At 36.6% G+C, this 25,198-nt stretch overlaps 2 protein-coding genes and 1 pseudogene across 2 annotated transcripts; 2 read left to right on the top strand and 1 right to left on the bottom strand.

The window, feature by feature from the left end:
• The first annotated feature begins 4,532 nt into the window (after positions 1 to 4,532).
• Positions 4,533 to 12,782, top strand: LOC107781056 (uncharacterized; annotated as a pseudogene).
• A 2,333-nt stretch (positions 12,783 to 15,115) lies between these two features.
• Positions 15,116 to 18,059, bottom strand: LOC107781057 (uncharacterized). The gene is made up of 2 exons (XM_016601680.2): positions 16,927 to 18,059; positions 15,116 to 16,443 (listed from the first exon to the last, which is right to left on the bottom strand). Exons 1-2 carry the CDS (start codon positions 17,293 to 17,295, stop codon positions 15,250 to 15,252), a joined length of 1,563 nt encoding a protein of 520 aa, XP_016457166.1. The 5' UTR covers positions 17,296 to 18,059; the 3' UTR covers positions 15,116 to 15,249.
• A 5,478-nt stretch (positions 18,060 to 23,537) lies between these two features.
• LOC142162029 (uncharacterized) lies at positions 23,538 to 24,428 on the top strand. Its single transcript, XM_075218331.1, has one exon. The coding sequence runs from the start codon at positions 23,538 to 23,540 to the stop codon at positions 24,426 to 24,428; it is 891 nt and encodes a 296-aa protein (XP_075074432.1).
• The last annotated feature ends 770 nt before the right edge of the window (positions 24,429 to 25,198 follow it).

Here is a 25,198-nt window from a genome sequence, read left to right as displayed (position 1 = left end):
GTTCCATCAGGAAAGCTGTTGGGATTCATAGTCAGTCGGCGGGACATTAAAATGGATCCGTCAAAGATCAAGTCTATCCAGGAATAGCCACCACCGAAAAACAAGACCGAGGTGATGAGTCTGCTAGGGACGCTGAACTACATCAGCGGGTTTATTGCTCAACTCACGACAACTTGTACCCATATTTAAGCTGCTAAATAAGGATGTTGCAGTCAAATGGACTGATGAGTACCAAGAAGCATTTGATAAGATCAAAGAGTATTTGTCGAACCCACCTGTGATGGTCCCACCGGAACTAGGAAGACCTTTGATTCTTTATTTGATAGTCTTGGATAATTCATTTGGATGTGTATTGGGTCAACATGACATCAGTGGTAGAAAAGAGCGGGTCATCTATTATCGCAGCAAAAGGTTCACAACTTATGAGGTTAAGTATACTCCCCTTGAGAAGACGTGTTGTGCCCTGACTTGGGTAGCACAGAAGTTGAAGCATTACTTGTTGTCCTACACTACTTATCTCATTTCTCGCCCAGATCCTCTAAAGTATATCTTTCAGAAGCCCATTCCCACAGGACGGCTCGCAAAGTGGTAGATCTTGCTCATAGAGTTTGACATCGTATATGTGACCCGAATAACGATGAAAGCCCAAGCTTTGGTCGATCACTTGGCCGAGAACCCGATGGACGAAGAATATGCCTCTAAAGACTTATTTTCCTGATGAAGAGGTAATGCACATTGACGAGGTCGAGAAGGAGGAAAAGCCTGGTTGGAAACTCTTATTTGATGGGGCCACTAACATGAAAGGCGTTGGGATAGGAGCTGTACTCATTTCTGAAATAGGGCACCATTACCCTATTACGGCTCAGCTGCGTTTCTACTGTACAAACAACATGGCTGAGTACGAGGCATGCATTTTAGGATTAAGGCTAGCTGTAGATATGGAATCCGGGAAGTCTTGGTCTTGGGAGACTCGGAGCTTCTAGTGCACTAGATTCAAGGAGAATGGGAGATGCAGGATTTAAAGTTTATACCGTATCGACAATGTCTACATGATCTTTGTCAACGGTTTCGATCAATAGAATCAGGCACATTCCAAGGATCCATAATGAGGTTGTTGATGCTTTGGCTACCTTGACGTTGATATTACATCATTCAAATAAGGCTTATGTTGACCCTTTGCATATTCAGGTTCGCGATCAGCATGCTTACTAAAACATGGTAGAAGAAGAACTTGACGGTGAACCTTGGTTCCACATCAGGGAGTACATAAGGATGGGGGTATATCCAGCACAGGCCACAAGGGATCAAAAGAGAACAATTCGTCGATTGGCAAGTGGATTTTTCTACAGTGGAGGAGTTTTGTACAAAAGAACTCCAGATCTCGGATTGTTGAGGTGCATCGATGCAAATCAAGCCATGACTATTATGACCGAAGTGCATTCCGGAGTCTGCGGATCGCGTATGAGTGGGTATGTTCTGGAAAGGAAAATTCTCCGAGCAGGTTATTATTGGCTCACCATGGAGCGAGATTGTATCAGTTTTGTGCGCAAGTTTCATCAATGTCAAGTACATGGTGATTTGATTCATTCACCGCCATCTGAATTGCACACAATATCCGCACCATGGCCCTTTGTTGCTTGGGGCATGGATGTCATCGGACCAATTAAGCCAGAAGCATCCAACGGACACAAGTTCATTCTGGTGGCCATTGACTATTTCACTAAGTGGGTTGAAGCTAAAACTTTCAGTCTGTGACCAAGAAGGCCATGGTCGATTTTGTTCATTCAAATATCATTTGTCGGTTCGGAATTCCAAAGGTGATCATCACAGATAATGGTGCTAATCTTAATAGTCATTTGATGAAAGAAATGTGTCAACGGTTCAAGATTATGCATCGCAATTCCACCCCATACCTCCCCAAGGCGAATGGAGCAGTCGAGGCAGCCAACAAAAACATAAAGAAGATACTTCAGAAAATGGTGCAAGGTTCCAGGCAATGGCATGAAAAGTTGCCCTTTGCTTTGTTGGGTTATTCGCACTACTATTTGTACTTTAGTAGGCGCTACTCCTTATTTGTTGGTATATGGTACTGAAGTAGTGATACCCTCGGAAGTTGAAATTCTATCCCTTCGGATTGTTGCTGAAGCCGAAATTGATGATGATGAGTAGGTCAAAGCCCGTCTAGAGTAGTTGAGTTTGATTGATGAGAAAATATTGGCAGCAATGTGTCATGGCCAGTTTTATCAAAAGAGAATGGCGAGAGCATACAACAAGAAGGTGCGTCCGCAAAAATTTGAAGTGGGTCAGCAAGTATTGAAACGCATCCTTCCATATCAGGCTGAAGAGAAAGGCAAGTTCGCCCCAAATTGGCAGGGGTCGTTCATCGTTTCAAGAGTGTTGTCCAATGGTGCTTTGTATTTAACAGATATAGAAGGCAAATGTGTAGACATGGCTATCAATTCTGATGCAGTCAAAAGATATTATGTATGATTTCTTTGGTTTAAATTGTATTTGTTTGTACTTGGCATGTTTTGAAGATTGGAATGACGAAGGTATTTTCTTCTGCTATCTAAACACTTTATCCATTGATACCCCTTTGAGCCGTATTTATTTCTTTTCATACCCCTCTTTTGGGATCAGTAGGGGAAATTTAGAAACACGAACGCAAAAAGTAAGTAAAGGAGAAGGAGAAAAAGAGAAGAGAAAAGATAAAGAAAAGAATGGAAAATAGTGAAAAAAGGAAAAGAAAGAAGAAAAGAAAAGAAAAAGAAGAAAAAGATAGAAGGAAAAGAAAAGAGAAAAATCACAACAAACAAAGTAATTCCTATGTCATGAACTACGTTCGACCTGATTCCTTTTAAGGATACGTAGGCAGCCTCACAGATCGGTCCCATCAAAATAAAAATTCAAAAGTCCTCAAGCGAAGAAACTGGGGCAGAAAGTTGGGGTTGTGGTAAGAAATTTGATTCCAAAAGTTGTAATTTTGAACCCATTCAAGTTGTTTTGAGCCTTCGTGATACCTTTTCTTTCTAACCCTATCCAAATGCCCACACTACGGTCCAAAGAAAGACCTTCCGTCCAGTCTTCGAGAGATGTCAAGTCGAGCAAGTAGAGGTGATTCATATCAGAGGCAACACTTTGTTTTGAGCAAGAAAATGAAAAATGAGAGTTGGTGAAAATCCTCACGGGCACCGTAAGGCGATCGAAAACTAAGAGAAATTGTAAAAAATGAGAGTCTTATTGGTGAAAACCCTTATGGGCACTGTAAGGCGATGGTGAGTTGAGAGATGAGAAAATGAGAGAGGTTTGTTGGTGAAAACCCTTTAGGGCACCGCAAACCGAACAAGGTTAGTGTTTTGGCGAAGAAATTGGGTTATGGAGATCCTGGGGGCATAAGGTATGACAATTGAAAGGTGATAGGTTGAATAGGTTGGGCCGATTAATCCGAAATGCATGTCATGATCATTGGTACCAGCTGCTCCATTCAGATAAGTCTTTTTCCCTCTTCTACCCCCAAACAGTCATCCAATTTTGGATTTTCTTCTTTATTCCTAAATCTCGAAGTCATTGCATTTCATTTCTTTTGGGTTTATTTCTCTAATGTTTTTCCAATGTCAGCCTTGTTTAAGCAAGAAAGAAAGGATTTCAAAGCTTACTAAACTTCCGAATTGCATGAAGCAAAGTGCGGCCAAAGCATACCAGTAATAGCATGATGTAAAGTGGGAAATAAGGTGTCAGTGAAAGTTCCATTGGTCGAATGGTTTAGTAATCTTGTGGGAGATACAGAGGTTCAGGTAGAAGGGTCAGAAATATAAAACAATGGTTTGGGTGTAGAGCACTCGGGTCATCCAAGGTCTTGCAGTTGAGAGTTAGTTAGAAAGTCAAACGGTTCTTGGCCAGTTCAGGGCAGCCAGTCAAAGCAAAGCACGGCAGCAAAAGGGCCACCTCCAGCAAGAATGCCACAAACTAACCACCACATTTTAAACTAACAAGATTTTTCTTTGATTGAAACCGGGGCAAAAAATTTCGTTTGCTTTAGAGAAACCCTCTATAAGGAAAGCAAGTACCGGACAGGTTCAACCGTAAACTCTCAGAACCCTCCTAGATAATGGGATTTAATTTAAAATTTTCAGGACCTTCCTGGATAATGGGATTTAATTTAAAGTTCTCAGGATCCTCCTAGATAATGGACTTTAGTTAAATTTTAAGACCTTCATAGTTAACAAGATTTAGTGTAAGTTCTACCTTTAGGAAACATAGTTTAGCTTTAAAGTTTTCACTCTTAAGATGAGATTTAATTTGAAATTTTCAGGACCTCCTGGACAATGAGATTTAGCTTTTGAGTTCTTATAGCTCTTTTGATAACAAGATTCGATTAACACTCACAAATGTTCCCAGTATCAAACTGGGCAGAAAAATTTCTTTTGTTTTATCTGTTTTGTTGTAATCAGGCACCCACCTAGAGAACAAGGAAAGACAACACGAGCTTCAAGAATAGAAAGCAGTTCAGGTTCAAGCAGTCAGGCACCCACATGGAGAAACAAGGGAAGACCGTTCAAAAGGAAAGCAGTTTCAAGAAGAGGACAATTCAGGTTCAGCAATCAGGCACCCACCTAGAGAAACAATGGAAGACGACACAAGTTCAAAGGAAAGCGGGTCAAGCTCATCAATCAGGCGCCCACCTGGAGAACAAGGGAGAACAACTCAAGTTTCAAAGGAGAACAGTGTGAGTTCAGCAATTAGGCGCCCACCTGGAGAGCAAGAAAAAATGGTGCAAGTTGCTAGGGAAAACAGTTCCAAGTAGCAGAAGAAGATGGTTCGAGTTCAGCAATCAGGAGCCCACCTGGAAAACAATTCAAGTTTCAGAAGAAAGGAAAGCAATTCAAGTGTTGGTAATCAAGAGCCCACCTGGAGAACAAAGGGAAAGCAATTCAAGTGTTGGTAATTAGGAGCCCACCTGGAGAACAAAGGGAAGCAGTTCAAGTTTCGAGGAAAAATCGTGTAAATGTTGGTAATCAGGAGCCCACCTGGAGAACAAAGGGAAAGCAGCGATGTTCAAAGCAAGATGGTGCAAGTAACAATCAGGTGCCCACCTGGAAAACAAAGGGAAAACAAGTCAAGTGTCGGAGGAAAGGAAGATAATTCAAATATTGGTAAACAGGCGCCCACCTAGAAGAACAAAGGTAAAGCAGCAATGTTCAAAGGAAGGCGGTTCAAATTCAGTAATCAGGCGCCCGCCTGGAGAACAAAGGAAAAGCACCTTAGAATACAATTCAAGTCAGCAACAAAGGAATTTCACCTGGAGAGTACAAGTCAACAGAGCAATAGAAACTGCAAGATCAAGTTTGAAGATATAGATAGGATCCTTGTAATTCATAGATCATAGTTTAGTCTAACTTCTTTTATTTTGGCTTGGTGTAATAAGGAGCTCAGCAGGCAGTAGCAGCAGTAGCGATAGTGAAATCACAGCTTCCTGGTAGTCTCAGCTACCGAAACTCTTCGAACTACACTGACCTGATTCCTTTATAGCCAAGGGTATGTAGGCAACCTCGGAAGCAGGGTGCGGTCAAATCTTTTCAAAATGCTTCCCACAGAGTATTCAAACGGGCAAAAATCGCTCGTATCCGCTCACTTTATCTTTGCACGAAAACTCTTCGTGTTTTCGAGAAAAGAAGTGCAGCCGTGAGCACGTGATTTTTGCCATATAGGAATTACTCTCATAAACTCTAAGAAAATAATGTTTTCCCATTATTTGTAATTTTGTAGATTTTTCATAGTATTTTTGTTAATTGTTTACATTTGTCTATGCATGTTTATTTTATTTAAATCATGAAAAAATACAAAAATACTATGTATTGCATTTGGGGTTTATTTTTATATTTTTAGGTTAATCAGTAAATTAGTTGTTTTATAAAAATGAAAAAATAAAAAAAAAATGGCTCACTTTTGCATTTTAGCCGTTTAATTTTAAATTTATAGTTTTTCTTCTAATTTAGGAGTTAATTAATTTTTGTAAATATTATGATGGGTAATTAGCTTAATTTTGTAAATTATTTTAATTTAAGAGTTAATTTGGGTTGTTAATTAATTTAAAAGAAAAAGGAAAAAATTGGAAATTAAAAAAAAAGAATCAGAAGGGCTGTTAGAGCCAATTCAACAAAGCCCAAATGAATTTCCCCTTCAACCCGCCAATTCCAGGCCCAAAACCCGGTCCAAACCCTTCAAGTTTCAAGACAACTCAAACGACGTAGTATGGAGTTGAAACTACGTCGTTTTGAGTTCAATAGTTTAAACAAATCCTGGCCATTCATCTTAGTTCATCCAACAGCCCTGAAGACTTCCCCCATTTTCGTTTAAAAATGTCCGAAGACCCTCAGAACAACCTAGGACCCCTGATGAGCTTCTCTTTCATTTCTCTCAAGTCTAACCCTAGAAGACCCGCCGCCCTGAAATTCCTAAGCCTTCATCGGCCGGCGGCGTGGCCTAATCGACCCCAAATCCCTACCACACAACCACCACCCACCCTTGATTCCTAATCCACCACCACATCTCCCAAAATCTCCACCAAACCTAGCCAGCTTAGATCTAAAAAATAAAAAGGAAAAATCTTCTAATTCTTCAAGTTTCCAAGAGCGATTGAGCCTAAAACTTGTATTGATTATTTGTTCTCAATGAGAACAAGCGATTAATACCAATATCGGTTCAAATCGGAAAGTGCCGGAGGTCCGTTCAAGCCCACTGTTCGTCTGCCTATTTTAGGTATCTCCATTCATTTTTCTTTTTCGTCGTCCTTTGTTTTATTCCCATCCTCGTCTCCTTCTGATTCTTTCTTTTCTTTCTTGTTTTTCTGTTTAAATTGTTTTTGCTTGCATGCTAGGATTTAAATCATGTTAGTTTATAGTATTTAGCTTAATAATACGGTCAACATTATTGTTAGTTCATTTGATTTCATTGTCTGATTTTGCTCAATTCTCCTTTTTATTTTTGTTTTCTTTGGATTTATGATATCAGGAGTTTTTTGGGGCCTGTTTTCTTGTGAGTTGTTGGTTTTGAATTAAAATTTGGGTCAGAAGCCCAAAGAGGGGAAGGGTCAATCCTGGCTGTCAAGCCCATGGTTTAGGTTTGGGATTCTGGTTTAATTTGGCCCATGTTTGATTTCCTGAAAGTAATTGTTAAGCATTTTAAGGGTATTTGGGGGAATTTAATAAGGGAAATCTTTTACAACTGCCTGGGAAGTTTCCAAGAAAGTGGGAAAGGGGGATGGTTTAGCAAACAGGCTAAAAAACTTGGGGTCTGAAGTGATTTGATAAAAATTGGGGAAGGGGTAATTGATAAAATTGTGAAATCAATTATGCTGCCCTAAAGTCATCTATATAAGGTTTGTTTACAATAAAATTGGGGGAAGGACAATACTAAAAACTTAGAAACGGCTGAAGGGTACACTCACTACTGAAGTTTGGAAATTAGCAAGAAAACACAAAAATTTGGCAAATACTAGCCTGTTGTAGCTGGTTCTTCATGTTTCTTGGGTTTTAAAGGCTAGAAAATTGTTGTTTTCTTCTGGGTCCAAAATATGAAAGCTAATTGATGAACTGTTGTTTGTTGCTATTTAGAAGCTGCTGATATTTCAATTTCTTTGCTGAAAGTTCTATTGGTTGTTTCTCATTGTTCCAGGTATTTCCTTGACTGTGGACAGCATATGAGATGTAAATGTGCAATCAAAATGTGAAAAATATGTTGAATACAAGTTGTTTCTTGTTGAATCTTACTTTTCTGTTCTTCAATTGCGTTCGTGTTTTGTAATAACTCCTCCTATGTTAGTGATGTGGTATCATGTTATTAAGTTTGGGGTTAAGTCTTCAATATCTCCTATTATGTGGTGAGTCGATTTAACTTGTTTTGGATATGAGGAAAATGCTCAGGGTTTTATTGTTGGCAGTGAGGGCTCAAGTCATATGGTGAATTACTTTTGGCTTTCGTTTAATTTTGTTCAAATTGATGCTGATTTTCAGATTCAGGGATTAGTCAGGGAATAATTTGGTTGGTTTTTTTTCTTATAAATTTTAGTTCGAGCATTTTGTTCTTGAAGAGTTACGGGTTGAGTAATAAGTTGTTAGTCTGATAAGTGTTAATTATTTCAAATTGTAAGAATTTCACTGTTGCTTGTTGGGTTACAATTAAAGTTTGAATCTCACACAATGTGTTTATAATTTAGCTAGGGCCAAATTGAAATTAGAATGTCGCTCCATACTGTTTACTCAATTAAATTCAAATAGTTTTCTTTTAGATAGGTGATATGATTACCAGGGTGTTACAACATTTGGGCTTGGTACATCAATTTGCTCCATGTTGATCACGACCAAAGGGCCCAGCCAAATTCATGGGGCTTCCGATGTTTTTCCACTCTTGGGGATTCGATCTTGAGCCTCATCCCCTTTAGCATTCATTCTTTCATCAGATTTAGCTCACCTTGGGCTGGATTGCGAGGCCATTTAGGAATGGGTGAAATTGTCTGCCCAATCGTTCTTTGGGCTTGCACTTTGAGCCCAGATCCTCTTTTGAACGGCTTATGCAGACTATATCTATGAAAGGCTTGGTCCAAACATCTGAAAGCCCAAAGCGCCCCAGTAATTAGTAGTTGTACAAACATGGCTTCAGATTACGTTGTTTAAAGTAATTCTTGTAATTAAGATAAGGTGTGCCATTTAACTATGTCACTTATGGCCCTCGTAAGACTAGAAATCACTTGAAAAAAAATAGATTTGAGGTGTACCCTAAGCAAATTAAATCATCTAGCGCCCTCACAAATGTTAATTTAGATATTAAAATGAACCTCATAGTTTGCTTTAGGCGCGTTAATTATAATTATCACAGGTATTAAAATTCAGGGGTGCATTTCATGTGACCCGATTCTAATTTCCAACAAGGTTAAATTGAACGTGTCGTGAATCACGGGTACATTTCATGTAGCGTGGCTTGCGATGTGTTTTAAATAACCTTGAAATAATTCCTTAAATCAATAAAAGCGGGGTTAAAGTTAAAAATGCACATAGGTTTAAAAGTGTTTTAAAATCAGATAATTAGGCCAATAATAATAGTTGAGCGACCGTGCTAGAACCACGGAACCCGAGAATGCCTAACACCTTCTCCCGGGTTAGCAGAATTCCTTACCCCAATTTCTGTGTTCGCGGACTGTAAAACAGAGTCAATCTTTCTTCGATTCGGAATTTTAAACCGGTGACTTGGGATACCATAAATTTATCCCAAGTGGCGACTCTGATTCTTAAATAATAATCTCATTTCGATTGTCACTTTAATTGTACAAACTCCCTTATACCCTTACGGGGGTATAAAAATGGAGGTGTGACAAATGGTATGAAGATAACTCAAAGCTCTCTTGTCTGTGAATCTGTTAATGGAAGATTTGGTTCTGTAGGCAATTTATTTATTTTGTAGATATGCCTCGAGGTAGAGGTCGAGGTAGTGCAGGCCGTGTAGGTAAATCTTCAGTTAGGGATAATTTTGCTACTCGTGAAAATATGCTTATTGTTCCCATTCCCACAATCAGTCCTCAACAAGGTGGTACGAGTTCCTCTGGTGGACCAAATCACATCAATCAAGTTCAAATATTTGGACATAGTAGTACGCCACCTATTCAAACATCAGGCCATGGTAGTACCCCAACTATTAATTTGGAACCATCTCCAAATACCCCTAATCAGAGCAACACAATAGGCGAGGGTACATCTTCTCAAAGCAACATAATAGGCGAAACTGAGTGTAGCAATACCCGCAAGCCGCGGACGCTTCTTACTATTTTTCCTACAGGGTTAATCCATACTTGTACTATTACTTTTGATATATTCTTATTGATATATGGTATGCCTTTAAATAATGTCTTCTAATTTGTTCAAGTTAGAGCCTTCATTTGAATGCTCTGAGGTATAACTAAGTCTTTCAAGCATGAACTTGATTCTAATGGAGTCAACTGGAAAAGCGTCTCAAATGAGATGAAAAAAAAAATATTTTGGAGAATTCAAGGTATAATCCATCACAATTGGATTTAGAAAGTATACTAACTTTTATATGTAACTTATTAATGTTATCACTTTATAAACTTATTTCAGAAGGCATTCTACCGGGGATCCTTCAATTGATAGTGCGGTGCGGATCCAATGGGAGCGTAGGGCAGCAAAAAGATACAGTGATTTTGTTAGCAAACTAAAATCAAATGGGGTGCAACCGGACACTATTCCAAATAATGTGTGGAAAAGTTGGTTGAGATTTTGGAAAGATCCTAAGTGTGTTGAAAAGTCAGAAATAAATACAAAAAATCATTGTGATGGGAGCGGAGTTGCCACTGGGACTCACACATGTGGCTCTATCAATGTTGGGGGAGCATCGCAAGAGACTTGTAAGTGGATAGGACTTGTGCTTTTTGCAGTCAGTCACATGAGTTTTTTTAAGTACAGAGTCTAATGATCTTTGAGTAATTTTTTAATGTAGGCTTGTTCATTAATTGGTAAACATACTTTCACTCCTTCACTTGTCAGATTTAGGAGTATCATCCTTTATTATACTTCTTCTTTTCATGATCTGTTATTATGTAGTTACATATTTTGTTGGAGTTGGTTTGTTAGTTGAAAAAGACATTCAATTAAAGCTTGATTGGCTTGTGCTAGGAATTATAGCATTTGAAAAATGATGAGTGACATGAGCAGCTAGAAAAATAAACCAATTTGGAAGTTCTGAAGGAGAAACTAACAAATTTTAAAATCACGATAGAAGCTCTCTCCTAATATGCATACACATTTCATGTTCTCTTCGAGTCATGAGAACTTTAACACTTGTTGAAAATCCTGTTCTGGCCAAATTGTGCTAAGACTTGTGCTTCAGTACTAGATTGATGTTGTACTGCTGAAAGTGCTAGGATGGTATATTGTTTGGTGCTTGTTATTGTTATTATAATTCTACTGAAATGTGCTTGCAAAGCTATGAAACTGGTACTGTTTTCTGGATTAGCTAAATCTATTAAGTAGTATTGTACATTTTGGGGAATACGGTGTATTTGTTTTCATATTTTGTGTCTCTCCTCATTAACTGCATTTTAACTTTTAGTCGGAGGTGGGGATTTTACCTTTTTTCTTCTAAGTACTAGGACAAGGGTGTTGATCTGTGTATTGCTTGTGCTTTCAGATTAAGAAATGTTATTCTTCATTTATATATCTATTTCTTTGCCTTTAAATTCCAATCTTATACTATGTATATGAGGCATAAAAATGCACTTACCTTTGTTAGTTTATATAAGTGTCCTCAATTTTGCAATGAAAGATTGAACTAAAAAGAGAAGATATTTTGGTTTTATCTGTAAACTTTGTGTGAAGATTCTTTCTCTAATATTTTTTATTCCAATATTCTCCATGTCATTGCACCTTTCTATATCTTTATTTGTTTTTGTTGGATGCAAGTATCTTGGCTGCTCGGAATTGAGGTTTCTTAAGTTAAATAAGACATGGTTGAAGTATAACATCACTGTTGATCTTTCATAAAAGTAGGTGCATTGAATTTATTCATGCTACTGTATTGAGAAATAATATTTTGTAATAGCACAATCTAGACATATCTTGTGCTACATCTCTTACTTAGAGAGAATGCACCAGAGTGAAAATTCTGGCACAATGATTGAGAAGCTGCTTCTACTTTTGTCAGATCCTACAGTAACACACAAAATACTACTGAACTTCATAATGAAATATAATGCTTCAAAACCAAGTGAGATCTCCAGTAAAAACTCTTACCTTCCCTTCAAATCTAATTATAAGAGGTCATTTTCTTGATCCTCGATAACCTCCTTCATGTCAAAGGAAATAGGTAGAATTTTATTGAAAAATCTTGTAAAAAGAAAGGGGGAAAAGTGGGATAAGTAGCAGGCTATAGAAGTCATTAATCTTGTAAATGATATGAAGAACTTACCAATGTTCAGATCAAGATATTGAAGGCAAAGCTTTGACAGAGGTTGAGCAGTTTTCTTGGTGTTCAACAGTATGCATATCAGTTTTGAGCATTTGCTTTTGTTGCTCTATCTTCTTAATTGAATAACTTTTGTATAAGCTGTTAAATAGGGTAATGATGGAAAATCTTTTGTTGCTGAGAAATTCCAAATCGTACATGTAAGATAACTTTTTAAATAATTTTATTGACTTTACTTTCATATATTTTTTTCATTTTGTAAATTGAATGCTCAATATTATTTAGTCTTTTTATTTCACTAATTATTTACTCTTCTACAGGAAAAATATCAGGAGATATTACAACAACAAAACAAACTCAATCCGATATTGATCAATGTAAAGCATATTTTCAAGCCGCGGGAGGAGAAAAGAAAAGAAGAGTATATGATCTTGGATCTCAAGCACAATGCTACTATGAGCCAGATCTTCATGGCTCTTTTGGATCTGATGCTACATCGTCAGCAACACCTCCAAATGCTCAATCAACACCGACAGGGAATCTGGATGAGTTAGTGATGCGATTAATTCCTGCACTGACAGATCATATAGTTCCTGTAATCGTTGAGCGGGTACGTGAATTAGTTTTCTTGCCCTCGCATCAGCCAAATACTGATCTTACCAACCACCCATTAGATGTGGCACCTACAGTTCCTACATCTTCTACTACTGCTAACATCGATGAGGTTCATGCATTGGATTCTGATGATGATCGTAACTCTCCAGCCTCGCATAGCTAGCCTACTTTGTTTGGACTGTATTGTTGGTCCTTGTGGATTTTTTGTACTTAACGATACTGTTATATGTATTATGCTATATATTTTGAACCTTGTTGAATATATTGTTAATTTATATTAATATCAGTGACTTTTATTAAGTGTATTTAATAGCTTTTATGTAATATGCTTGAACAAAGTATATTTAAAATAATAACTAAAAAGAAGTTTAAAAAATCAGCAATATATTAAAAATAAATTAGCGACGGATACTTTTCGTAGCTAAAATTATCGCGTAAAATTAAATCTTGCGACAAATTGGCGACAAAAGGTTTTTGTTGCAAAAAGCAGGGAGAATTAGCTATAACACGTCTAGCGACGAACGATTTCGTCGCTAAAAGAACAAACGGCGAATTTTATTATGTATTGCAGTGACGAAAGGCGTCAAAATAGCGACAGAAACAAGCAATATAGCGACAGTTATTTCCCTCGCAAAACTTTGCTACAGATATATTCCGTCGCTAATTCTGCGACGATTTGGTATTTTTCATCGCTATGAGCCTAGCTACGAGAATTTTAGGGACAAACTTGAATCCGTCGCTAAACAATTGTAGCGATGGAAAACATTGATTTAGCGACGGAATGCGGTCGTCGCTAAACGCTGTTTTTTTTGTAGTGGAGCATATAATTATAACGGTTCCCACACTTAGTTTGGGCTCAGTAATGACATTAATTGTATTGATTGCCCGTTACCATAAGTAATCGTAACTGGCACATTTATAACTAAAGATTCTTCGTAACTGCTCTAATTCCCCTTCATTATTTACTTCTATTTCGTGTATCTTCCCTTCTTTGAAGCCTTCATTCATTTCTTTCATGGTACTCCCTTGACAGATGTCGGGCCCGGTTCTTTTATTTACGTTACCCTATGGATATTTCTTCTGTGCCTCTCCTGCATTCTTAATTAATTCACCTAATTAATTGATAGTGTCACTTGTCGCTATATCGATGCTCTACGCGACATGCCCCGTCAACTTACTGATAGTTCACGTATCATGTCTTTTTTCTACCAATATAATTTAAGTAATCGTATTCTTTGTTAATTGTGTGCAACTATAGAGATCGTATTTTATTTTAGTCCTCGCATTCAGGATCACTATTAGTAGAGGCAAATGCAGATTTTGGAGCCAATTCATATTGAGATATTTTTATTATATATATATATATGCTCTTATATGTATATATAGTTCGATTTAAATGAAAGACAATGAGTTTACAATGAGTTTAGTTGAACCAAACCGTTGTATATTCATCACTAATTGTTAGATATCCATAGTTAAGGAAAGAAACAAAAATAGCACATAATATGTCCTAAATTATTCAAGATAATTAATATTATTCCCAAACAATAGCGAAGTTAAAAATTTCCCCAAAGATATTCAAACTTAACTCTACTCCTTCGGGGTAGAGGTAAAGTCTGCGTACACACTATCCTCCCCAGACCTCACTAGTGAGATTTCACTGGGTTGTTGTTATTGTTTGTTGTATATTCAAACTTAAAAGTAACGAAAAATTCCTAACAAAGAGTATTTAATATGTTATATACCTCTAAAACCTAATATTTTATCTAATATACTAAATGTAATTTTTCAATAAATGGTGGTCAATTGACCATCCTTTAAGGCATGTAGCTTCACCCCTGTCCCTAAATAATAATACAGTCAAACTTTTCTATAACAACTTCGTTTGTTTTCAGAGGCGTATCTAGTGTAATAGTTGGGTTCAACTGAACCCATAGCTTTTGCTCATACTCTTTATTTTTGTCCAAAAATATTATTAAATATGTATAAATAATAAATTCTGAATCCATTAAATTAGATAAGATGTGGTAGAATTGCGAATCTGAACCCATAAAGTTTAAATCGTGAATCCGCCTCTATTGTTTCGATAATTTTTTGGCTATTATAGTATATTAAAACATAACATGAAAAAGTTGACATCAATTGCTTCACTCTTCGTAGCATAAGCTAAATTAAAATCACAAAAACGAAGAAGCTAAATTTAAACCTAATTAGGATGGTGCTGATACGGTTGGCGGCGAACTTGCTTTGGAAAAAGGCATTTTCCAAAGAAAATTTAACTCTTTCGGACAAAGAGTACGAAAGAAACACCAGATAATGGGTTTGTTTTTTTGGCAAAACTTTGATCCAAAAACCAAATCCAATATTTAATAATAAAAAGAATCATACAAACCAGTGGCATATTTTACAATTTCAGCAGAAAGAAAGAGAGGGGGGGGGGGGGGTGCAAGCTCAACTCAAAGAATATATATTTAGTTAAAAATACATTAAATAAAAATATTAGGGTAAAGTTTGAAATGCATTGTCATAATGAAGCAGCAATATTATATATTGATGAAAATAAATAATAAACAAGTATAGGAGAAAAGTGAGAGAATAGGCGAAGATGCTTGGACGGAAATGGGCTTACCATTGGGCCTTAAAAAAATTGAGCTGGTTTTCAAATCAAAACCATGATCTGCTGCCAAGCGATGGGCTATAGAACCTTGTACTATATTTCCTTTTAGGCTTGCCACAAATGCATTGGCACTCATACCCCATTATGTTACCAAAACAAGAAAACAATCCACTTGAACCATGCGTGTGACGACCGGTGGAACGGTAGCTACTCGAGGCGTGCCCACGATCATATACTGGCGGCAACTCCATTCGCCACCTCTCGAGCTTAGACCTGAGCCCTTCAGTGCTCTCGTCTAAACTCCAACCATCCAAAACCGAGCTCTTTTGATCCTCCAATGGATATTTTTTTCCAGCTACCGCCGCCGCGACCTCGGATGCTGAGGGCCCAATTTCTGAGTCAGTCCAATGATGAGTATTTCCTTTAATTGGGCCTCCAAATACATATTTCCCATTGTGTCCTGACCCTTTTGGGCCTCCAAACTCATATCCGTTATATTTTGGAATGGGCTTTCCTATTACTGTTATGGGCTCATCTTGTTTACCACTAGCATCCAACCCTTTGGGCTTTGTAATAGATTTTTCATCAACTACTTTAGTTGTTGATGAGTCATTGGTAGGCTTCTTTTCATTAATGGGCTTGCCTTTGTTTTCAAGCTCTAATGTTATGAGTTTGAGTTTGGGCTTTTCTTCTTTGGGCCCATTATAAATAGATGACTCTTTGCTCATAATTGAATCACTTAAAACTGAGCCTGCTTTACCTTTGGGCTTTGATTTTTCCTTTAACTCTGCACCACTAATCACAGAACTTGCTTTACCTTTCTTTTTTACCAGCATTTGAGGTGGAGGTTCCAAAGAAATACTAAGAATTGAGCTTTCTTTATCATATGCCTTCTTCACTTTTGAGGGAACTGCAACTACTGAACTATTAGCCTTTGAAACAATATCATCGAACTTGACACGTTCGCTACGTTCACTCTTTGTTCGTAGCAATATTGGTTTAATAGTAGCCACCTTGTTGTTGTTAGTGTTACTGTTACTGCTGTTGTTGTTATCCTTGTTGCTTTTATCGCCATTTGGTTTTTGGTTCTGTTGTGGAAGTTGCTCTTCTTCCATCAAATCTCGATACCCAACAGCTGACTTGTTTAGTTCAGTGTACAATGGCATACTTCTCATAGTACTATCTAGTAATGCAACACCAATGTTCAATATTCCCTGAGGTCGCCCAGATGGACGACGTACCTAAACCAAAAAACATGCATTGACCTTTTAAATGTGATGTTACACATAATTATCAAAGAAATACTTTTGAACCATTTAGTTATAGTCACAAATTTTCACCAATTAATTAATATTTTAAAAAACTCTAAATAGACAACATTGTAAAGATGTGATATTCAATGAAATCCTTAATTTTTTATTATTTTTTTGGTATGAGAAATCTTTCATGAATTATCACGGATATTACCTTGATATTTAACTCGTGATTATAAAACTTTTAAGGATGGGCCTATAACAATGCACGGCACATACAATAAAACCTAATAGAATTCTTAACACCAAAATTTGAAGGGAAAAAGGTACTTTTTTATATAATTAAAGTGAAATTAGACAAGACGGGTGAGAATATCAATGGAATTGAAATTATATTGCATGCAACTTTACGTATGCATGTCAAGAAAAACTCCTATGTTATCAAGAAATGAAGAATGAAATGAACCAAACCTGAAGTGCAACAAAGCGCATGCCAAAATGATGATGGTGATTATGGTGCGGCCGAGGCGGAGGAGGGATGAGATTTCCGACGAGGACGCGAACGGAGCCGACGAGAGAATCCTTAAACCAATGGACACAATGAATCTCAATTTGTACAGCTGAGGTGTCTTGCCGGAGAAATTCTTCATCCACCCGAAAAACAAATTTATCGTTCCACGTAGGGTTGTTGCCGCCTTCGACGTCAACGGCGGTGGTTAGCTTCCGTGTAGGGTGAACCCAAACGGTGGCGTAGGTTTTCATTTTCTTGGATATAGGTTGCAAATCTTGGGCGGAAATAATGTTTATTTCCAAGAGTTGGAATGGTTTTAAGGCTCCCATTTTGAAAATTTGTGGAATTTAATAAAATGGTGACAAATATTGATAGCGGAAAGAGGAGATTTTGCTCGTCGTTCGTCGTGAACAGGACGTCGACGAGGGAAAGGTCGGGTTCAACGTGGAGAAGAACCCGAGTCAAATTGGAGAAGAAGAGGAAGAGGAGGATGGTGATCTCTTGTGGAGAGAACATTAAAGCATTGTGTACAAAGGAAGAAAATATGTCTGAATTAATTTGTGTTTTTTTGGCCATATAAGGTTCTACAGCCCTATTTATTGGGAAAATTAAGCTTTTTGTCACGTAGATAAATTTTTAATTTTTGTCTTTTGTAGCGTGTTTTTAATCTTTGATTAATTAAAATGTATATTTTAATCTCGATCCATTTACTTGTCAAAATCTCTTAGATTTAATTGATTATTATATGCTAATTAAAACCATGTAGTTATCCAGCTTGGTTTGCTAGTTAATTAGTAAGTATTTATGGTAATTGTACTTCACATTGAGCGTATTTAATACAGTTATAAAAATAATCCGACTATAATATAGCTCATTAATGTAAAGGAATTAAACATATACATTTTGACTAATTGAAGTTCATAAGTATGTGTTTGGTCGAATATATATCATGATTCATGGAACCAAAATAAAAAAATTATCAATTACTGAGGAAATAAAAATGCAAGTAAACCCATTTTTATTTGTGATCTTAAGTTGATAAGTAAAAATAGAAAGAACATTGACCTTTCTTTTAGGCAAAAATCTTGGTCCTAGCTACATGTAACTTTCATAAATACAATATATACTTTATGAAAGAACCGAAAGGTGAAAAATTGACTCACCTTTTATCTTATACATACATAAGTGTATGAGACCAAATATAAACAATAAAAAACTCAGCGCAATTTCACAAGTAGGAATGGGAGAGATTAGTGTGTATGCATATTACAGACCTTATTAGGGCTGGGCATTATATCGGGTAAAATCGATAACCCGAACCGTTAATTGTTTATTGGGTTATCGGTATCGGGTTATTGAGTTAATAGTTCGATAACGGTTTAAAAAATTTTCACTATTGAGTTATCGGTTCGGGCCTCGATTTACCAATTTTATTAATGGGTTAACCAATAACCCAATAAGAATTAATAAAATTACGACTTTACCCTTAAGTATATACAAATGCTAGGGCTTCAGTTCATTCTCTCATATTCTTTCTCAACCGCACTCTTTAGTTGCTTCATCTTCATTCTTCATAGACCTTACTAGTTACTCCTAGCATAAGTCTTTAGTATACTATATATGAATTCTTCTCTTTTTTGCTTAACCCTAGTGAATTGTCTTCTCTTTTTTGCTTAACTAGATCTAGATTGAGTTATCTTATCGGGTAAACCGATAACCGAACCGATAATGATCGATAACCGATTAACCGATACCTGATAACCGATATCTTATCGGTTTATCAAATTTGTAAACTGATAACCGACATGTTAAACCGATAATATTTATAACCGAACCGAACCGACCGATGTCCACCCCTAGACCTTACCTTTACCTTGTGAATGTAGACATGTCATTTTCGCGATAGACTCTCGGTTCAAGAAAATAAGATCCAAATATCAATGTGTGAATTTTTTTCTCAATGATAGTCTCACATACAATATGCACGTGTTCAATTCTTTCTTTTTTTAGTTTCTCATCCGGTGTCCGGTACCCGTATTGGAGGCCGACTATATCCGGATCCATGTCGTGTAGGGCCTCGAATGGGGGAAGCTCTCCCTACCAAGGATTTTTCCATACCCAAGACTCGAATCCTAGACCACTAATTAAAGGAGAAACGGTCTTATCCACTGCATCACATCCTTTGATGGTGTGTGTTCAATTCTTGATGTACTTCTTTCCCTTTTCTCTTCGCTTATCCGCAATGTAACTAAAAAAAGTTAAAAATAACTACAAATAACTTGTCTCAGATAGCTTGTGAGGTTGACTAGTTAAAAAAGAGTTCACAAGCATCATGTTGATTTCCAAAAAACCTTAGTTTTTAGCAGCTCAGTGGATGCATGTGAGTGTTAATGACATTCTTTGTTCTTAAATCAGTTCAGATGCATCTTTAATATTTGTTTGTCAAACTTATTTTTGGTAGTTATTGTTGCACTATAAATTCTAATTGTTTTAAGTTATATTGGGTTCTAAATTAATAATTTATATATATTTAATAAAATTTTAAAATAAATGCAATATTTGTACCAGCCATAACTAGTATTCTAGCTCCACCTCGGGTACTTGGTAGGGGTGTCAATGGTTTGGTTCGGTCGGTTTTTGTGTAAAATTTGTACCATACTAATTTTTTGGTTATTCTATTATGTATAACCGAAATTTGACTCTTAAAAACCGTACCAATCATGTCGGTTTCTCTTCGGTATAGGTACGGTTCGGTTAATTTTCGGTATTTTTTAAAATGTCATGCAAAAGTCACTAGTAGAAGCAGAATGCAATAATATACGTACTTTTATAGGACTTAGCAAAACTCTCTAGATATTTTTACTATTTAAAGGTTGATGAATTAAGAAAAAGAAACTAAGCAAAGACAAAGAAAATATAAATTACAAGAGTGAAAAGGTATTAAGCAAGCTAAAACTCAAGAATAAAGTCTATAGAAGATTAAATATTCAAAAATATAAATTTAAACCATATGAAAAGAAACATATTCAATACATTGTAGTTTGCTACTCATAATCGCTAGAATACTTTGTGTCGTGCTAGTGAATATGCTGAAAATAATTTTAGTTTTAATAGGTGTAGTAAAATAGATTTGGGAATTAGGATTTTGAGTTTAATTACTTGTTGACTTGTAATCGTTTTCATAATTCCAAGGCCCAAGAAAAATTTAATGATTTATTATTTTTAATTTAATATATAAAAATATTTTTGGCATGTAAATCTATTCGGTACGGTTTGGTAATTTTTTGGTTTATTTTCATAAAACAAAAAAATTATCCTAATTATCGGTATGATTATAGATTTATATAAAAACCTATGATTTTATTAAAAGAAACCTAAAAATCGGTTCGGTGCGGTTCAGTCAGTTTTTATTAAGGGTGGCATGTGGGCCGGTTAGGATCGGGCCCGGCCCAGGACCGCAAGCTCATATGGGCGGTGGGCCTAAACGGTCCTAACGGTTTGACCATGAATATATCATTGAAGTACTCAAGTCTTCAACGATAATTAATTTTCAACAAGTTGTTCGTCAATTCGGTAAACTCGTTCCAACTCTTAAGTTTTAATATTATAGTTTTGTTTTGTTTTATTTACTTTGTATTGTTTGATTAATTAAGATAGATTTTTCATTAAAAAATATTTAGTAAAAATAAGGGAAAATCCAAGAGTGGCGAATCTAGTGGCTAATCTATTCATCCTCCAATTCCTGGGGTTCCCCTACCCAAACCGCATACCCGTCCTCCACATGCTCCTATTCTTGATAGTGATAATACTTTATTACAATTTACTGAGAGTCAATATTTGCATAATGTTGGAGGTGGTGAACAATTAAACCATGAATATATGAATGCTCTTTATGGTAATCCAACTATTGATGAAGATGATGAGGAGGAAATAGATTTTGATGAAACGCAACTGGATGACGATATACCCACTAGTCTTGTTGCTGAATTTAACCCAACTAATAATAATTCAAATGATGCCCTGTCTGACTCCCATGTTACTACCCCTACTTTTTTCGAAACAACCTTCTAAACGGGTCGAAACATCTCTTGTTCGGTCATTTTTTACTCAACTCAGAGAAAAAAATAGGGCCAAATGTAAAACTTGTGGCAAGGAGTTAGCTTTTAAATATGTTGGAAGTCAGGGGAGGGAGGGGGACGGGAAGTTTGACGAGACACATAATTCTACACCCTCAATATAAAGTTAAATATCTTCGTATGAAAGCTTTGGCCGAGGGGACAAGTGTACCTAGTTAGGCTGACCTTAGTACCGGGTCAAATCAATTTCAACCGGGAATTAACACTGTGTATTTTATATTATGATCCTAGAAAAGATCGGAAAGAATTGGCAAAAATGGTTATTGTTACGTGCTTACCCTATAGTTTTCCTTCTAATCCTCATTTTGTGCATTATATTCGAAAAGTTTTTAATCCTACTTATAAAGGATTGCCGCACAACCGTAAAGAGTGATATTTATAAATATAAATATGAATATGAACAATATCTGCGCTATTTATTTACTCACATAAATTATTGTGTTGCTATTACTACTGATATTGGTAAAAGTGGTAATGACTGTGATTATCTTACTGTTACCAGTCACTGGACTGATGAGGATTGGATAATGCAAAAGCGCATTATTGCTTATAGAATAATAAATTAACGTCATACAAGGCAGTTTATTTCTAGCATGGTTACGGATATTTGGAGATATTTTTGCATTAGTGATAAAATAATGTCAATTTCAATGGATAATGCTACTAGTAATATTAATGGATAACCGATTAACCGATACCCGATAACCGATATCTTATCGGTTCGGTTATCGGTTTATCAAATTTGTAAACCAATAACCGATATGCTAAAACGATAATATTTATAACCGAACCAAACCGACCGATGCCCACCCCTAGACCTTACCTTTGCCTTGTGAATGTAGACATGTTATTTTCGATAGACCCTCGGCTCAAGAAAATAAGATCCAAATATCAATGTATGAATTCTTTTTCTCAATGATAGTCTCACATACAGTATGCATGTGTTCAATTCTTTTTTTTTTAGTTTCTCACCCGGTGTCCGGTACTCGTATTGGAGCCCGATTATATTCGGATTCCCGCCGCGTAGGGCCCCATTAAGGGGGAAGCGCTCCTTATCAAGGATTTTTCCATACCCAAAGCTCGAACTCTAGACCACTGGTTAAGGGAAGAACAATCTTATCCACTGCACCATATCCTTTGGTGTGTGTTCAATTCTTGATATAGTTCTTTCCCCTTTCTCTTCCCTTATCCGCAATATAATTAAATAAAAGTTTAAAATAACTAAAAATAACTTGTCTCAGATTGCTTGTGAGGTAGACTAGTTAAAAAAGAGTTCACAAGCATCATGTTGATTTCCAGAAAACCTTAATTTTTAGCAGCTCTGTGGATGCATGTGAGTGTTAATTACATTCTTTGTTTTTAAATCAGTTCAGATGCATCTTTAATATTTGTTTGTCAAACTTATTTTTGGTAGTTATTGTTGTGCAATAAAATTTTAATTGTTTTAAGTTATTGAGTTCCAAATTAATAATTTAATAAAAATTTAAAACAAATGCAATATTTGGACCAGCCATAACCAGTATTCTAGTTCTGCCTCGGGTACTTGCCTACTTGCCATTTATCAATCAAGACGCAAAGGGGGTTTGGATTTTATGAAACTAGCAACTTTGCCATATATTATATTCACAAGTTTCTTTTAAAAAATATATCCTACATAAGATCTTGAGATTATTGATACATGACAACGATGCAAATAACTTTATTAAATAGAGCACGAACCGAGGAATCAATGGATATCTAACTTATTTAATTATTGCATTTATTAATCAGTCAACCGCTATCCCACCTCAAAATATCTTCATATTGTCTAGATTGTGTCTGTTGAGGGATGCTGAGCTGTCATAATTAGTTAGTTAGTTAGTTAGTGTTAGCAATAGTAATTTAGAAGTCAATTATTTTAGTGAGTGAAAATAATATTTTCTTTTCCAGAATCTTCTTCTTCTCTCTGTTCTTCTCTTCCGCCATTAACAGAGTTCTCAAGCTCTTAACATGGTATCAGAGCAGTGAGAATTGATCGGGATTTTACTCACAACTCATTTAAATCTCAAAGCTCATTGCATCTCCAATTTCCTACAAAATCGTGAAGGAATCGTTCCAAACTCTCAATTTACAAAGCTAGGGTTTTCTAATTTCTGCCCAATTCAGCTGAAATGGTGAATAAAGAAGGAACGGGAGTAGCAGCTACAGGAATTGAAGCAAAAATCGATCACACGCATCTACTTTTTGTGCATCCATCGGACACTCCGGGTTCAGTTCTAATTCTGATCCAACTCAAAGGATTGGAGAACTATGGACTATGGAGGAGGTCGATGCGTATAGCACTCCAAGCCAAACGGAAATTAGGTTTTGTTACCGGAACTTGTAGAAAGGAATTCTTTGATGTTGAATTCCATGAGCACTGGGAAACATGTAATGCGATAGTCCTTTAATGGATAATGAACACAGTTGCGCCGCATTTGTTTAGTGGAATTATTTATGCATCTGATGCGCATCTTGTATGGGAAGATCTGAGAGAGCGTTTTGACAAGGTAAAAAAAGTGCGTATATTTCAGTTACATCGAGAAATTGCGACAATTTCTCAAGGAACGGACTCTGTTTCTATGTATTTCACAAAGCTGAAAGAGCTATGGGCAGAATATGACGCAATGATACCTTCCCTGAACTGTGGTTGTCCAAAATCCAAGGAGAATGTAGAGCATTTTTTACAACAACGGCTACTTCAGTTTCTTGGTGGATTAAACGACTCATATGACCAGGCGAGGCGTCAAATTCTCATGAAGACAACAGAACCAACCTTGAATCAAGCATATGCAATGATCACTGAAAGTGAGAGTCAATTGACACCAACATCTGGAGTTAATTCCATAGTAGAAGGGAATGACATTACAACCTTATGGAGTGCAAAAGGTGGACAACAGAAACAGAAAAGAAACTTCAATTTATTCTGTGAACATTGCAAACTAAAAGGTCACACCAGGGAGAATTGTTATCACTTGATTGGTTACCCCCCAAACTATAAAGGAAGAAAGAAGAATGGTCCATCTGCGAACAATGTGATGTCATTCGGTAAACAACTGGACCAAAACACTAATGTGATCCCTGGCCAGTATTATCCTGGGAATTATGGTCCTGGAGTTTACAATCAAGGATATAACACTAATAAACATGGATGGTTTTCTGGTGGAGAACATCGTGATTCAAACCTCACTAATGGTGTCAATCAAGTTTTTGAACAGGGTCAAGGTATAATGGATAATGTTGTTGCAGGTCAAGGAGCAACAAGCATGAATGCAATACCAGCACCCATGATATTCACACAGGAATAGTATAATCAAATTTTGAAGATGCTAAACAAAGGTAACAATAATGAGACAGTACCAGCAGCTAATGCAACAGGTATTGTTACTCCCTCTACTCCTAATGATAGGAATGATAAGTGGATTGTAGATAGTGGTGCCACGAATCATATGGTGGGAGACAGTGATATGTTATCTACAGTAACTAAACGTGAGAATCAAAAGGTGCTATTACCTAATGGTAGTAGAGTTTCCATTACTCACATAGGTAGTTCTGAACTGTTACAAGGAAGCATACACAATGTTTTATGTGTCCCTGAATTCAAGTTCTATTTGTTATCAGTAGCAAAGTTGACAAGGGAGTTGAGATGCCTCATGGCATTCTATCCTGATTTTTGTCTAATGCAGATCCTTCACAATGGGAAGGTGAAGGGGATTGGTAAAATGGAAGAGAATCTGTATCACTGGCACTCAAAGAATAAAAGGACATCATCAACTGTCCCTTTAGTGTTCCTAACAGTACATGATGAGGAAGAGCTATGGCATAGGAGACTAGGGCATGTCTCAGGAAGGATATTAAAACAACTCTCTCTAGTTAGAAGTAGCACGAATAACACCAAGGCTTGTACTATTTGTCCTCTAGCTAAGCAAACAAGGATCCCCTTTCCCATAAGCAATAGTAGAGCTGCAAAGCCTTTTGACTTGGTACATGCAGATGTTCGGGGTCCATATAGGGTCCCTACTTTTGATGGTTGCAGATACTTTCTTACTTTGGTAGATGATTGTAGTAGAATGGTATG

Source organism: Nicotiana tabacum, chromosome 7 (assembly GCF_000715075.1).
Source record: "Nicotiana tabacum cultivar K326 chromosome 7, ASM71507v2, whole genome shotgun sequence".
NCBI lineage: Eukaryota > Viridiplantae > Streptophyta > Magnoliopsida > Solanales > Solanaceae > Nicotiana > Nicotiana tabacum.
Note: the sequence above shows the minus strand (reverse complement) of the source record. Positions and strands in the feature narration are given on the sequence as shown.